General features: G+C 35.6%; 8 protein-coding genes across 8 annotated transcripts; 5 read left to right on the forward strand and 3 right to left on the reverse strand. All coding sequences in view use genetic code 12, as the record gives it.

Moving 5' to 3' along the window:
• Positions 1–85: 85 nt before the first annotated feature.
• DEHA2G03828g (DEHA2G03828p) lies at positions 86–1,180 on the forward strand (the record flags this gene model as incomplete). Its single annotated transcript, XM_461712.1, has 1 exon — positions 86–1,180. One exon carries the CDS (start codon positions 86–88, stop codon positions 1,178–1,180), a length of 1,095 nt encoding a protein of 364 aa, XP_461712.2.
• A 453-nt stretch (positions 1,181–1,633) lies between these two features.
• DEHA2G03850g (DEHA2G03850p) lies at positions 1,634–2,572 on the forward strand (the record flags this gene model as incomplete). The annotated part of the gene is made up of 1 exon (XM_461713.1): positions 1,634–2,572. One exon carries the CDS (start codon positions 1,634–1,636, stop codon positions 2,570–2,572), a length of 939 nt encoding a protein of 312 aa, XP_461713.1.
• A 24-nt stretch (positions 2,573–2,596) lies between these two features.
• On the reverse strand, positions 2,597–3,451 carry DEHA2G03872g (DEHA2G03872p; the record flags this gene model as incomplete). Its single annotated transcript, XM_461714.1, has 1 exon — positions 2,597–3,451. The coding sequence occupies one exon, from the start codon at positions 3,449–3,451 to the stop codon at positions 2,597–2,599; it is 855 nt and encodes a 284-aa protein (XP_461714.2).
• Positions 3,452–3,595: 144 nt separating this feature from the next.
• DEHA2G03894g (DEHA2G03894p) lies at positions 3,596–4,468 on the reverse strand (the record flags this gene model as incomplete). Its single annotated transcript, XM_461715.1, has 1 exon — positions 3,596–4,468. The coding sequence occupies one exon, from the start codon at positions 4,466–4,468 to the stop codon at positions 3,596–3,598; it is 873 nt and encodes a 290-aa protein (XP_461715.1).
• A 540-nt stretch (positions 4,469–5,008) lies between these two features.
• DEHA2G03916g (DEHA2G03916p) lies at positions 5,009–8,050 on the forward strand (the record flags this gene model as incomplete). Its single annotated transcript, XM_461716.1, has 1 exon — positions 5,009–8,050. One exon carries the CDS (start codon positions 5,009–5,011, stop codon positions 8,048–8,050), a length of 3,042 nt encoding a protein of 1,013 aa, XP_461716.2.
• A 198-nt stretch (positions 8,051–8,248) lies between these two features.
• DEHA2G03938g (DEHA2G03938p) lies at positions 8,249–9,334 on the forward strand (the record flags this gene model as incomplete). Its single annotated transcript, XM_461717.1, has 1 exon — positions 8,249–9,334. The coding sequence occupies one exon, from the start codon at positions 8,249–8,251 to the stop codon at positions 9,332–9,334; it is 1,086 nt and encodes a 361-aa protein (XP_461717.2).
• A 112-nt stretch (positions 9,335–9,446) lies between these two features.
• DEHA2G03960g (DEHA2G03960p) lies at positions 9,447–10,076 on the reverse strand (the record flags this gene model as incomplete). The annotated part of the gene is made up of 1 exon (XM_461718.1): positions 9,447–10,076. One exon carries the CDS (start codon positions 10,074–10,076, stop codon positions 9,447–9,449), a length of 630 nt encoding a protein of 209 aa, XP_461718.1.
• A 1,268-nt stretch (positions 10,077–11,344) lies between these two features.
• Positions 11,345–14,113, forward strand: DEHA2G03982g (DEHA2G03982p; the record flags this gene model as incomplete). The annotated part of the gene is made up of 1 exon (XM_461719.1): positions 11,345–14,113. One exon carries the CDS (start codon positions 11,345–11,347, stop codon positions 14,111–14,113), a length of 2,769 nt encoding a protein of 922 aa, XP_461719.2.
• Between the last annotated feature and the right edge of the window lie 177 nt (positions 14,114–14,290).

Below are 14,290 nucleotides of genomic sequence, written 5' to 3' on the forward strand. Positions count from 1 at the left end.
GTCAATTTTTCAGTAAACAAATTCAACAATATGTGATACCTCTGTATTTCTTTTACATTCGCTGAGTTTATACAAGTTCATAAATATGAATATATTTAGAAGGAAAGATACTAGTACGTCGAGTCTCTCCAATTCAACCAGCGAAGCTGCTTCAGTTTCGTCTAAATCAAGTACTGCAAGTACCACCACTTCAAAAAAAGGTTCAAAGTTGATAAAATGCCACACACCTTTTGATAAACCTGTCAACCCCGTCAAACCCCCAGTATTTGATTTATCAGAAGAAGAACAGAAGAAATACGATGAAGTTTTGAAGCACTTTCAAGAACACGTCAAAAAAGACTTGCCAGTAAATGATCAAGCAGGTGCCGCAAAGCACGCGGTACTCGATGAAGAGATAGCATGGTTGACTAAAGAGTGTTTCTTACGGTACTTACGAGCCTCTAAATGGAGGCTAGAGACTGCCATCAAGCGTATTGAAGAAACTCTTATTTGGCGTAGAACTTTCGGAGTTGTAGAAATTCCTCAACATACCGATCCGAAAATAATTATTACACCGGAATTAGTGGAAGAGGAGAATGTCACTGGTAAAAACCTTATTGTTGGATATGATAATGATAATAGACCCTGTCTTTATCTTAGAAATGGTTACCAAAATACCTCACCATCTATAAAGCAGGTTCAACATTTGGTGTTTATGTTAGAAAGAGTTATTCAATTTATGCCTCCAGGACAAGATACATTAGCTCTATTGATTGACTTCAAAGCTGCACCAGCCCACATGAACCTCTCATCTAAATTCCCATCATTATCCATATCAAAACAAGTATTGAACATTTTGCAAGGCCATTATCCAGAAAGATTAGGTAAGGGTTTATTCACCAATATTCCTTGGATTGGTTACACATTTTTCAAAGTCGTTGGACCATTCATAGACCCATATACGAGGCTGAAAACTATTTACGATCAACCATTTGAAAACTTCGTTCCTAAAGAACAATTGGACAAAGAGTTCAACGGAAACTTGGATTTCGAGTATATTCATGATGTTTACTGGAAAGAAATGAATGTGATGGCAGAAAGAAAACGTGAAAACTACGTCAAGAATTTTCATCGATTAGGTGCAAAAGTCGGTTTGAGCGAATACGACTTAAGACTAATCCACAATGATGATTCTCAATAGTATAGACCAACTAGATAACAGATAAACCTTCCTATTTATAATCTTATTTTTAATGCGCACAGTACATATATCAGGTTAATATTGTAATCATCCATGTATTTACTTGATGATTTAAATTTGCAACTCTTTCCTGTCATTCTTTGCAAATTTTACCAATTATGACTGCGAAAAACAATAAATACAAAAAATATGCAAAAAAGTGCTACATACTAATAGGATAACATGTAGCTTGATACACCCTGCATGAGTTTGGATTTATAACAACTAGAAGATTTACTTGCTATCATATACTACTATCAGATCTTTTGTTTTAGCCAGAAATAAAACGTTATCTAAAAAATCTATGGGAAACGTTGTGCACTGTATATAATAAGTGAAAAATATTTTGGTTTGAGTCATATAAGAAACGTTGATGGAAGTATTACAATATAGATCTGTTAAGCTACAGTTGAAATGTCTAATACAGAGGGGTATTCAATCACAATAATTTCACATTCTTCTGGAATTCCAGAGGAAAAAATTGCTTATGTGGAAAAGTTTATTAGCGAGAAATTACAGTTAACAAGTAGTGAAAAGAAAGCGTTATCAGCAAATAACAGAGTACTTGATTATTCTGTAAAGTTAGGGGAACAACAAAATGAGCAAATAGTGGCGTTGATAAAAGACGAATTATTAGGAAATCCATCAGGCTTTGATATCATCTTTCAAAAGACAAGTGAACGTAAAGATAAGAAATTATTTATTTTTGATATGGATTCCACTTTGATTTACCAAGAAGTCATAGAGTTAATTGCAGCATATGCAAACATCGAGGATAAAGTTGCAGAAATTACGGAAAGAGCAATGAATGGTGAACTCGACTTTACTCAGTCTCTTTTAGAAAGAGTGTTATTGTTAAAAGGTATTGATTCTACGTCGATTTGGAGTGAATTGGAAACCAAGATTGAAATAACAAAGGGAGCTAGAGAGTTATGTAAGGCATTAAAGAATCTTGGATGTGTTATGGGTGTTTGTTCTGGTGGATTTATACCGTTAGCAGAATTTATCAAAAAGCAACTAGGCTTGGATTATGCCTATGCTAATCAATTAGGAACCGATTCGAATAATATTTTGGATGGTACTACCAAGGGTTATATTGTCAACAGTGAAAAGAAAGCAGAGCTATTGCTAGAAATTGCAAGAAATCATCAGATAGATCCTCGTAATGCGGTTGCAGTAGGTGATGGTGCTAATGATTTGAAAATGATGAATGAAGCTGGTTTTGGAGTTGCATGGAATGCTAAGCCAAAAGTTCAAAAAATGGCTCCTTGCTGCTTGAATACTGATTCATTGCAAGACATATTATATATCATGGGTTACAACGACGAAGAAATTGTACAATTAATTAAGTAGATACATAAAATAGACTAAAATAAATTATCCGACTATCTTACCCTTTACTACACCCATAATCCCATTAAATAGTAAAATTTCCGTGTTTATTTCGAGTGATCTTAAAGTTATAGTTTCTTCTTCAATAAAGTCCTTTCTTAATAAAAAGTGTCTCATCACACCACATAAGCAACCACTGCTCAATTGTGGAGTTATCCATTTACCATCCTTCTTTCTCCTAATAGCCACATTAGTTATAGACCCTTCCATTAACTGCTCCAGTCCATTGATCAATAACACCTCTTCCTTTCCAGGTCTTAGCCCTGGTAATGCTCTTTCCCTTGCTGCACTATATACTTTTCTGTTCGTTGTTTTGAACGATGTAAAGGGGGACATAAATGTCAGCTCTTTATCAATGTAAACATCCCAGATATCCTCCGTTGACGACGAAGATTCTTGAATACCATCAAGCAAGTTATCTCTGTACCCAGTATCATGAAGCTCTATTTTGACATCCCCATCCATGGAGACTAATAATCTAACTTTCATTGGTTCAAATACCAATCTATCAGAAAGGGTTATGGCTTCAATAAGTTTTGATAGTAATAAATCCTGCGGTATTTCGAAGTCTAGTTCGTCCAGATCATGTATCTGGACATGAAAGTATTTTAATGTGAATACCAATCTATGATAGTGTTCATCTAACAAGAAGAAATTGTCCTTGGTAATATCAGAAGCCATTATTGGTGGTATGACAGTTAATTTCGGATCATATCGTATTGTAGAAAGGATCTGATAATCGGTATTTTCTGGATTGAAAACATCAGATAAGTATTTTCCATGTATCTCATCAGCTATCTCACTGTAAGATTGTCCGTTATTTGGATAATTGCCCTCCATTTTAATACCTGATGAGAAATAGACTAAAATTGCATATCTGGAACATAAAAAAGTCTCAAATGTGTGTGATCGAGGGTGTACATAATACGATATTTACAAAATGTTATTAATCAAAGACTAAGTATATAAATACATTACACAACTTCAATATGGCCTAAACCTTTTCTTTTCCTTCATGAGTCTGACCTTCTCTTGATCTAACTTGAATTTTTTCAATAAATCATTCATCTCGTCTTTCTTACGTTGTCTCAATTGGAATCTATAGAAATCTTCTTTCTCTTTCTTTTTCATAGTAGACTTGGCTTTATCAACCTCAACTGTGGCAGCTAATTTCTGTCTTCCCATTATACCTGCCTTGGTCTTTCTATGTGAGCCAACAACTAACGTGAAACCATCTTCGTCTACGAGCTGTGTTTGCTGTTGAAGATTTTCCATGGATTCTTTCTCTGCTTTATCAAAGTCAACAAGAGCTTGCGATACAATGTTAGATATTTCCTCTGGATCTAAAATCTGTGATTGGTACTTGGACAAGAAATACGATGATCCGAACGTGGAGGATGCATTAATAGGCCAATCCGATTCAGTGGATGACGATGCAAGTTTCTTTAACGCATTAAATGCTAACACGAGAGCAGCTTTATCAACGAAAGTCGCTATTCCACAGTTTTTAGGTAATTTGCTTCGGGCTTCAATATCTTCCTGTTGGTGTAATTCCAAATCCGATGTTAACTTGGTTAAATCAACCCATATATCCTCGGCATAATCAGTTAACAAACTTGGGGTATACGACTCTATAGTAGATCCAATGGCCACCGCCTGGAAATATTTTCTTAATGATGCTGTAGATGTGTTTATAGGTAAATTAAAGAAGAAAATTGAGCGGTTGGCATTATTGTTTTCACTATTATTGGTACTATTTTTGCTATCATGTTTCTTAAAGAATATATAATGCGGTCTACTTGCTTCTGGTAGCTTTACCGGCAATACTAGAAAGCCCTTGATCTCAGTAACGGCCATGGTTGATGAATAACATCAAACTATAGTCTATACTTAGAGATGCTAATTTTGGTGAAAAGTGAGAGAAGAGGTATAATCGGTAAAACACGACTTTTTATATTCTTGCAAGAAGATAAGAAGCTTTCTACGTGTATCTGTATCGGCATATATATATACGTATATATTCATGTTCTCTGCGATTCAAGGAAGTGTGCTGTGGGACAGCTAGTTTGAATGAAACGACATAGGTGACTGTAACAGAAAATGTATTTCTTAAAGTGAGATTATTGGATAGACTAACTGCGGTTTAAACACCATTCCTTAAGACAACCCCGAATGAACCACTAGAAAGCATATATAACACCTCAGTTCGGCCGACAGAGAGATACTATAGTATGTTAGCGGCCTGATTGTGTCTATGGTAGAAAGAAATGTAATAGTGGTTTTGTGTTACTTGGACTTAATCTCACAAAAATTTTTCAATCTGATATGAATGGTATAGAGGTTGACCCGATATAAGTTTTCTAGTCACCGTGTAAAATATAGTGATTAAATTTGAACATGGACAAAGACAACTTGCTTAAGTCTTTAGCGGGAACGTTAGATTCGGACTTTCAAGTCAGGAAACAAAGTGAACAAGAATTGCATGTTTTTGAAGTTCAACCTGGGTTTACTGCGTACTTACTTGACTTGATCATGGAAGAGGATGTTCCACTTGGAATTCAAATAAGTGCCGCAATTTTCTTCAAAAATAGAGTTGTCAACTATTGGTTGATTTCTGAAAACAAGGCTGCAACACCATTGAATATCCAGGATAATGAAAAACCGATCATCAAAGAGAAATTGGTTCAAACATTGGTTAAAAAGCACAAGAATAACCAGTTAAAATTACAATTAGCTACTGCTATGCATAACATTTTGAACTCTGAAAAATGGGAGGAGTTGATACCTGTGATTAAGAAGTTGATTAGTGATTTTGATAATCTTGACCATATATACACGGGGTTGATATGCTTATATGAATACACTAAGAATTACAGATGGGCAGGTTTGGAGACCTCGAGCTCGACTAATCCAGTGTTAGAAGAAATCACCACCGAAATGTTTCCTATTTTAGAGAATTTGGTTACGAATTTATTGAATAATGATTCTCAGGTTACCGATGAAATGTTGTACATGATCATTAAAATATTTAAGTTCACAACCTTCTCATCATTACCAAGTTACTTCCAAGATCAATCAAAATTAGGAAATTGGTGCCACTTGCAAATTCTTATCATAAACAAGCCATTACCGGCATCAGTTATGGAAGAGGATTCTATTGAAATGAGAACTTCCAATCCTAGAACCAAGACTGTTAAATGGTGTTTTGGTAACTTGCATAGATTATTGACCCGTCACGGGGGTGGTTTCAGTACAAAGGATAAGGCTAATAATGAGTTTGCAAAATCATTCTTGGAGAATTTTGTTCCAGAGATTTTGAGTGCTTACTGGACGATTATCGAGAATTGGTCCGTTAAGAAAGTTTGGTTATCCGAAGGATCTTTATATCATATGATCTCATTCTTGGAGCAGTTGATTGAGACACCAGCTTGGGCTTTAATTTCTGACAAATTGGACGCTATCATTCTTCATGTCATCTTGCCTACTTTAAATGCTAACGAAGAAACTATAGAGTTATACGAGGATGAACCGGATGAATATATCAGAAGATTCTTTGATATCAACAGAGAAAGCAACACTGCGGATGTAGCATCTATCAACTTTATTTTTAGGTTGTCTACCAAAAAGTTTAAATCTACTATCAACCAAGTCTTAGGAATAGTTAATAGTATCTTCAGTAGAAGAAATGAAAATCGCCAAGATATTGCGACAGCAATGGAAACTGAGGGTGCTTTACGTGTGTTGTCAACATTATCATATAAATTAGATAAGAAGTCGTCACCGGTTCAAGGCCAATTGGATCAATTGTTACATACATTTATCTATCCTGAATTATCAGATGAAACAGTTTCTAAAACTCCTTGGTTGACCGCAAGGGCATGTGACACTTTGGCTATGTTTGTTTACAAATACCAAGATCAACAAGTCTTACAAGATATATTTCAAGCTGTTGTTAAGTGTTTCCAAAACCAAGAACAATTTCCAGTCCAGCTTACCGCAGTTGATGCGTTACGTACGTTAGTGGATGAAGAATTAGTAGCTGAACATATTTCTGGACAGGCTCCGCAATTGATGGGTACATTATTGGATATGTCAAAAAAGTTTGAATCAGATATTTTAACCAGTGTTATGGATTCATTCGTTGAAAAATTTGCTAAGAACTTAGAGCCATATGCTCACGAATTATCTTCAAAATTGGTTGAGCAGTTCCTTAGATTAGCCTCTGAGTTGTTGGACCAACAGACTAGTAGTACCAGTAATAATATTGACCTTGACAAAGAATATCAAGCATCTGGTATTTTAAATACTTTAACTACCTTGGTTATTGCTATGAATTCTTCTCCAAACGTTGCAGCTTCCATGGAGAGTGTTATACAAGATATGGTTAAGTTTATTCTTGAAAATGCTATGGTTGCCTTCTTAGGTGAAGCCATTGAAATTCTCGAATCTATTTTGTTCAGTACCCAACATGTTTCACCTACTTTGTGGAACTTATTCCAATCTTGTATTGATTCTTTCGATACTTATGCATTGGAATATTTTGATACATTTCAACCATTTTTTGAAAGTGTTATCAACCACGGTTTCAGCCAAAGTGAAGTTACAATTGAAACACCATATGTACAATCATTACTTAATGTCTGCTTCAATATTCTTAGCAGCGATTCATTGGATCCAATTTTCGCAGACTGTGCATTTGAATTAATTGAGTTAACCATATTAAGTATGAACACCAGATTTATTTCATTCTTGCCAAGATTCTTGCCAGAAATCTTTAATGTCTTCACCAATTTGGAATCTCAAGATGCATTTGATGGTTATATGTTACATCACTTGTCAGTATTGAAGATATTCTTCGGATGTCTTTACATTGACCCATCTACGACTTTCAAATTCTTAAACGAGAAACAATTTACTGGTGGATTTTTCCAATTATGGATTAAGTATTCTGGTGATTTCCAAAGTGTTTACGGTTGTAAGATTCAAATCTTATGTTGCTTGTCTATATTATGTGATGCTGATTTATCTTTGATTCCACAACCAGAAACTATTCTGGAAGTAACAGATTTGTTAATTTCAAACTTGGAAGTTTTACCACACGCTATCAAGGCCAGACAAGATATCCTCTCCGAAGACCGTGGTATGAAGCAATATTCAGCCAACACAGGTGGTGATGATGATGAAGAAGATGAGTATGATGATGCTTATTTCGAAGGAGATGAATTCGAAGCAGACGAAGCAGAATTAGAAGCTATGAAACAAACTCCTATTGATAATATCAATGTATTTGAAGTATTTGCAAATAAGGTTATGTCTTTACAACAGCAAGATTCGGGTAAATATTCAGGTATTTTTGGTGGCTTAGATTCTAGCCAGCAAGATACGGTTGCTAAGATTATACAAATTAATCAGCAACAACAAGAGCAACAGAATAAGTAAGTAACTAAGTAGGTTTATAGACGTTTATACTCTTTTTTTTCACTCGTTTAAAGATGATAGATTTTATATTAGATGAAATTCGTAGATAGCTATATTAGTTACACAAAACCAATGTTGCACTATGAAGTAACGGCAAGATCGTACTCATTAAAGATAGGTTCATAGTACATCATATCTTAATTTATAATAGCTTACAACATGTTCTCTGGATTTGGATCAGCAATGTTTGGTGCATCGCAATTTGCGCCAATGAACTCGAATTTTGAAGATTATTTCAGAAGTTATCCAGTTGCTATGATGCCTGATCATATTAGAAAAGATGATGCCAATTATGGGGGAAAGATTTTTTTACCATCTTCGGCATTGAACAAGTTGACAATGCTACACATAAGATACCCTATGTTATTTGAATTATCGAACGAAGCAAGTGGTGTTACAACTCACAGTGGTGTTTTGGAGTTTGTGGCGGAAGAAGGAAGAGCTTATCTACCACAGTGGATGATGTCAACTTTACAATTATCACCGGGGCTGTTGTTGAAAATTTCCAACTGTGACTTACCGTTAGGTAATTTTGTGAAAATAGAACCTCAATCCGTTGATTTCTTAGATATTTCAGATCCAAAGGCGGTGTTAGAAAACGTGTTAAGAAACTTTTCTACTTTAACGGTAAATGATATCATTGAAATAAACTATAATGATTCTATATTTGGTATAAAGGTTCTTGAGGCCAAACCTGAATCATCAAGCCGTGGTATTTGTGTTGTTGAAACAGATTTAGAAACAGACTTTGCACCACCGGTTGGGTATGTTGAGCCAGAATATAAACCTCAGGCGAAGAAACCTACAACGAACGCAATCGACCCATCTAGCGTAAACAGAAGTGCCGGGGCTGGTACTATGGCCAAGTCTTTGAATTATGCCAACTTGGTAGCTGAATCATCAAATCCTGCGACGAAAGCGTTCCAAGGATCAGGGCAATCATTATCTGGAAAACCTACGACAGAACGGGAACAAGTTAAAGAAAATCACACGATAGATGATTTGGATCCTGATGCAGAACCCGTGCCATTGGATTTACCAAGTAATCAGTTATTTTTTGGCTTTCCAGTGGTACTACCAACGCCTGAAGAAAGTGAGGAAGAGAATGCTAATCAAGCTTCGCAGGATGCTTTTAGCGGAAGTGGGCAATCATTGAGACAGAGTAAAAAACGAAAGGATAAGACTAGTAATCATCCATCATTGAAGAATCATTCAAGAAGCCCAGACTACATTGAAATAGATTAATCCGCTTGCCTAACATATACATATATATCAATACGTAATTAAATATCTTCCATTAATGCATAAATATAACTAATACATACGCCGTAAATAAATAATATACACATACTATCAATTAAGGCAAGAAACAATCATTTCCTTGTTCAACAGCTCTCTTGGTGTGCTCAACAATGTCAATTGCTTCCCATGGGTAGGCGATCCAGCTGTCTGGAACGGTTCTAGCAGCAAAGTAGTTACCGTTCATGATTTCGGCTGGTAATTCGGCCCTCTTTGGCTTTTCCTTGTCATGCAAAACAAAAATACCAAAAGTGGTATCGTTTGGATCGGCATTCTTAGCAGCAGATTGTTCAGCAATATCCTTTTTCAACTCAGAAATGGCGTAGTGCAAAGTGGTTCTGGTATCGTCAACCTCGTCGATAATCAAGATCTTCTTACCAACTAAATCGATCTTGGATTGTTGGTAGTCAATCCATTGGGTTCTAACCACCTCGGTACCAATTTGCTCTTCATTGGCACCATCAACAACCTCGTAAAGAGACAAGATAATGGCCATAACTCTGACATTTGGTTGACCTGGCTCTTTCAAGAATGAACGTAACATACGGGCTGGAATAAAACCACCACCACCAATAGCTATGATTAAGTCAGGGTTGAATTCCTTAATTTTGTCTGCTGCTTCTTGACATAATTGATGGACATTGTTGTACGAAATGTACATTTTGTCTTGAACTTCGTCCGAACCCATTACTGTTTACTTTGATATTTATGTAAGCTTGATTAATTGCCGAATCACGTACCTAGGGGGCAATCGTTTACCCAAGCACAAGAAGAGTTTCAGAAAAAGTTTTGGAATTTCAATCCTTAACACTGGTGCTGCGCAGGACGGAAAAAAAATTTAGAAAAAATCTCTTGATGATGTCCTTACGGCAATCCACGGATTGCAGCTTATTTATCCGTAAGTTAGCTTGCTAATCAAATGCGTGAACTATACTGCCTGAACTTAATGTTTCCAATCAGATAATGACTTAATATCCAGTGTCTCAGCATGTTATCTTGATATGCATTTTTTGCTTATCTTTCGTACACCATAGCACCTTCAATGGAACCGAACAATTCACCCATACACCAAATTAGCACCTTACACCTAAGCCACGTATTGCACAGAATAAAATGACACAAAGAACCCGAAATTATCAAAATGGCTGCAATTCAGTTAGATGGAGGCCGGAACATTGTTGTCAACTATTCATTCATTGTAATCGAGAAAAGGGACGTAGTTTAATATTCACGATTGTATGATGTATTGATGGGTCCTGCTGAGTCACGAATCCTACACATACTGAATATATAGCAAATGCATGGTTAAGCGAACTATTCTTAAACAAATTTGAAGTCAAACTGTATAATCAACATATCATGTTATAATCAACATATCACTTTATAAAACAATATAATATGCTGGTAAGGTAATATATCATGTAGTATATGAGGTGTTTTCTTGTTAAAGTACTAATTAATTCATTAATTAGTTTGGTGTACTTTATCGAAACCATGGCAGGTAAATAGCGAGATTCAAATGGTATAATTCGATTTTACTACCATCTTAAAAAGAGAAACGACTACTTCTCCCGAAGCAAATAATAATAAGGAGACTAAGATAAAATGACCCGATAAATAATTATGTACCATTTGTCAATGTGATTCGTGTTTTGAAAACACGACATTTAAAACTTAGTTCCAGACTGAATACAAGCAGATTTGTCAATATGACCTCATGAGCTTCATTTTTGATAACACGCTAAGACTTGATAGTACTATTAGCAGCAACTAAATTGGCTTACGATGAAAATCATTACAGAAGCGTGCAAATGATAATTTGATTTCACCCCTCTTTTCGCATTCTAGACGGTACTAAACACGTAGAGATTTTTCAGTACTAATAAAGAGAAGTGTTTTCTAGAATATATTATCAGTAAATAGTGAAAACGAAGGCAAAGCATTGATAAACAGAGGATGAAACTCATATTATTTTTCATTTGTTTAGTTGCTACGAGTAGTGCGGCTATATTGGGGATTGACTACGGTCAACAATTCACCAAGGCCGTCTTATTGGCACCGGGAATTTCATTTGAAATTGTGCTTACTGATGAAGGCAAGAGAAAGGATTTGTCGGGTATTTCGATCAGAGAGAATGATGGAGGACTCGAGAGAGTATTCGGATCCGCCACTGGGTCGTTGTGCACCAGATTTCCTCAATCGTGTGTCATGGGATTGAAACCGCTTTTGGGGAAATCAGCCAAGAGTGCCGAAACACAACAGTTTTTGGCACGCAATTTTGGCGTGAAGTTGATTGGTGACGATTCCAGGGCAGATGCTATTAAGCTTGATTTGGGGCTTTCGAACGATTCGTACAAGTTTGCCATTGAAGAAGCGCTTGCCATGAATTTGCACGAACTCAAAGGTAGGGCTTTGAACGATTTGGAAGATAACGATTTGGCAAAACCTATTGTTGAAGACGTGGTGGTTTCTGTTGCTCCATTTGCTTCACATGAAACAAAACAGGCGTACTTGGATGGATTGAAGTTGGGTAATTTCTCTAATGTTTTAGGATTAGTCGATGAAGGTACCGCTGTTGCATTGAATTATGTTTCGAGCAAAAAGTTTGAAAAAGGAGATTTGACAGACGAAAAAGAATACCATATTATTTACGACATGGGTGCCGGATCGACAACCGCCACTTTATTTTCATTCACTCCATTCACTAATGGTTCAATTGTGTTGGAACTCGAAAGTATTGGATACGACGAAACCTTTGGGGGTCAATTATTCACCCAATCTGTTAACACGATCATTTTAGAGAAGTTTTTAAGTGCATTCAATTTAAAGGATTCAACTAAGCTTCCACCAAAGGTTTTGGCCCGTATCTTAGAAGCAGCTGAAAAGGCTAAGATCGTCCTTTCTATCAATTCTGATTATCATGTTTCATTGGAGAATCTTTATGAAGATAAGGATTTTAAGACCACTGTCACAAAGGATGAATTCGAAGAAATTAACTCCGACTTAATGGACCATATAACTAAGCCAATCAAGGATGCATTGAAATCTTCCGCTCCAGAAAAGTCAATTGAAGATATAAAATCTGTTATCTTGAACGGTGGGTCTATGAGAATTCCATTTGTTCAAAAGCATTTAGCCACATTATTAGGTGAAAATAGAATTTCTAAATCTGTTAATGCGGACGAAAGTTGTGCTTTAGGTACTACATTACAAGGCCTTAGATTGAAGACTAAATTAGAGAATTTCAAGGATATTAAAGTGATTGAGAAGTCCTACCATAATTTTGAAGTTAAGATTGATGATAGTGATGACGATCAATTAGTCTTTCCTAGAGGTTGCCAAATAAATAATAGCTCTAGATTGAATTTCGGTAACCCTACCAAAGGTATCAACATTGGATTATATGAGGATGGCCGTTTAATTAAATCCTATAAATTTGATGATCTTCTGAAAAAGGCCAGTGATGTAAGTTGTTCTTCCAAAGAGAGTAAACAAATTTTTGGCACTTTTACCTTAGATCATAATAAAATGTTTGATTTATCCAGCTTAGAAATCGAATGTGTTGCAAGTGGAGAAAAGGGTGGATTTTTCCAAAAATTATTGAAGAAGGAAGGAGATGCGTCGGAAGATGTGAAGGAAGAAGCTTCTAACGACGATGAAACTACCGATAACAACGCGACAAATACAACCCAATCAGACGCATCAAAATCGACAAAGAGAAAGTCCAAGCCTGTTTCTATCAGTATCCCTAAACCGATTTATCCCCATATCAAGCCTATGTCAAGAACAACCAAAGAACGTACTTTCAATAAGTTGGCTTATTTAAACAGTAAGGATGAATCTCGGGCAGAATTAGACGAAATCAAGAATAATTTAGAGAGTAAATGTTACGAATTACGTGCATTTATTGATGATCATGAAGATGAGTTATTAAAGGAGGTGACTGAAGATGAAATATCGGAGTACAGCTCATTTGTTCGTGACACCATAGAATGGTTCGAGTTTGAAAGTGATGGATCTTCTGTCGAAGACTTCCTTAAAAAATCAAGTGAAGTAGCTTCAAAGAAGAAAGCTTTAGATTCTATTGTTGAAATGTCGAAAGTGGATATTTCTTTAGCTGGTATGAAAAAATTATATGAAGATGGTACTACTATCGCTATGCAAGTGCAAAGTTATATGCTTGAATCCGGTACTCAAATTAGTGAAATAAGACAAAAGTATGAAAAGGAGAATTTTGATTTTGATAAGGAAAATGATCGTATTAAACTTAAACTTTTGAGAGAAGGTGGCGATAAGATTATGACGTTAGACAAGGATTTAGAAAAATATAAGGAACACTTATCAAAAGTTGGCGAATTGACTTCATTGAGTGAATCTAAATTCAATAAGATTCCAAAGAGAGAAGTTTATGAAATATATGAAGCTGCTACAGGAAAAATTGTTGAGATGTTAGCTGATATTATTTTAATTCAGGAATCGCAAAAGACCAGACTCGAAACATTCAACGATAAGTTTGATAAGTTATTAGAAAGAAAGAATAAAAAAGAATTAAGAGATAAGTTAAAGCAAGAAAAGGAGGCAGAAAAGGAGACTGTCGAGGATGAAGAAGAGAATGGTTTTATCGAAGAAGAATCTGATTCTGAACCAATTGAACCAGAAACTAACTCTGAATCCACAGTTATCAATGACGCAGAATCTACCGAGATTGTTCACGATGAATTGTGATTCATGTTCCCTTTAACCTCTTTCTATACATAGATATATATTGGTAAAGATATATATATACCCATTAATATAAATAATTGATTTTATCAGTGCAGTTTGTGTAATAAACTGAAAAAGCCAGATGCGAGATGAAATAAATTATCAACACTCCAGAAACTAAGTATTCAGAGATTAACA

Source organism: Debaryomyces hansenii (assembly GCF_000006445.2).
Source record: "Debaryomyces hansenii CBS767 chromosome G complete sequence".
Taxonomy (NCBI): Eukaryota; Fungi; Ascomycota; class Pichiomycetes; order Serinales; family Debaryomycetaceae; genus Debaryomyces; species Debaryomyces hansenii.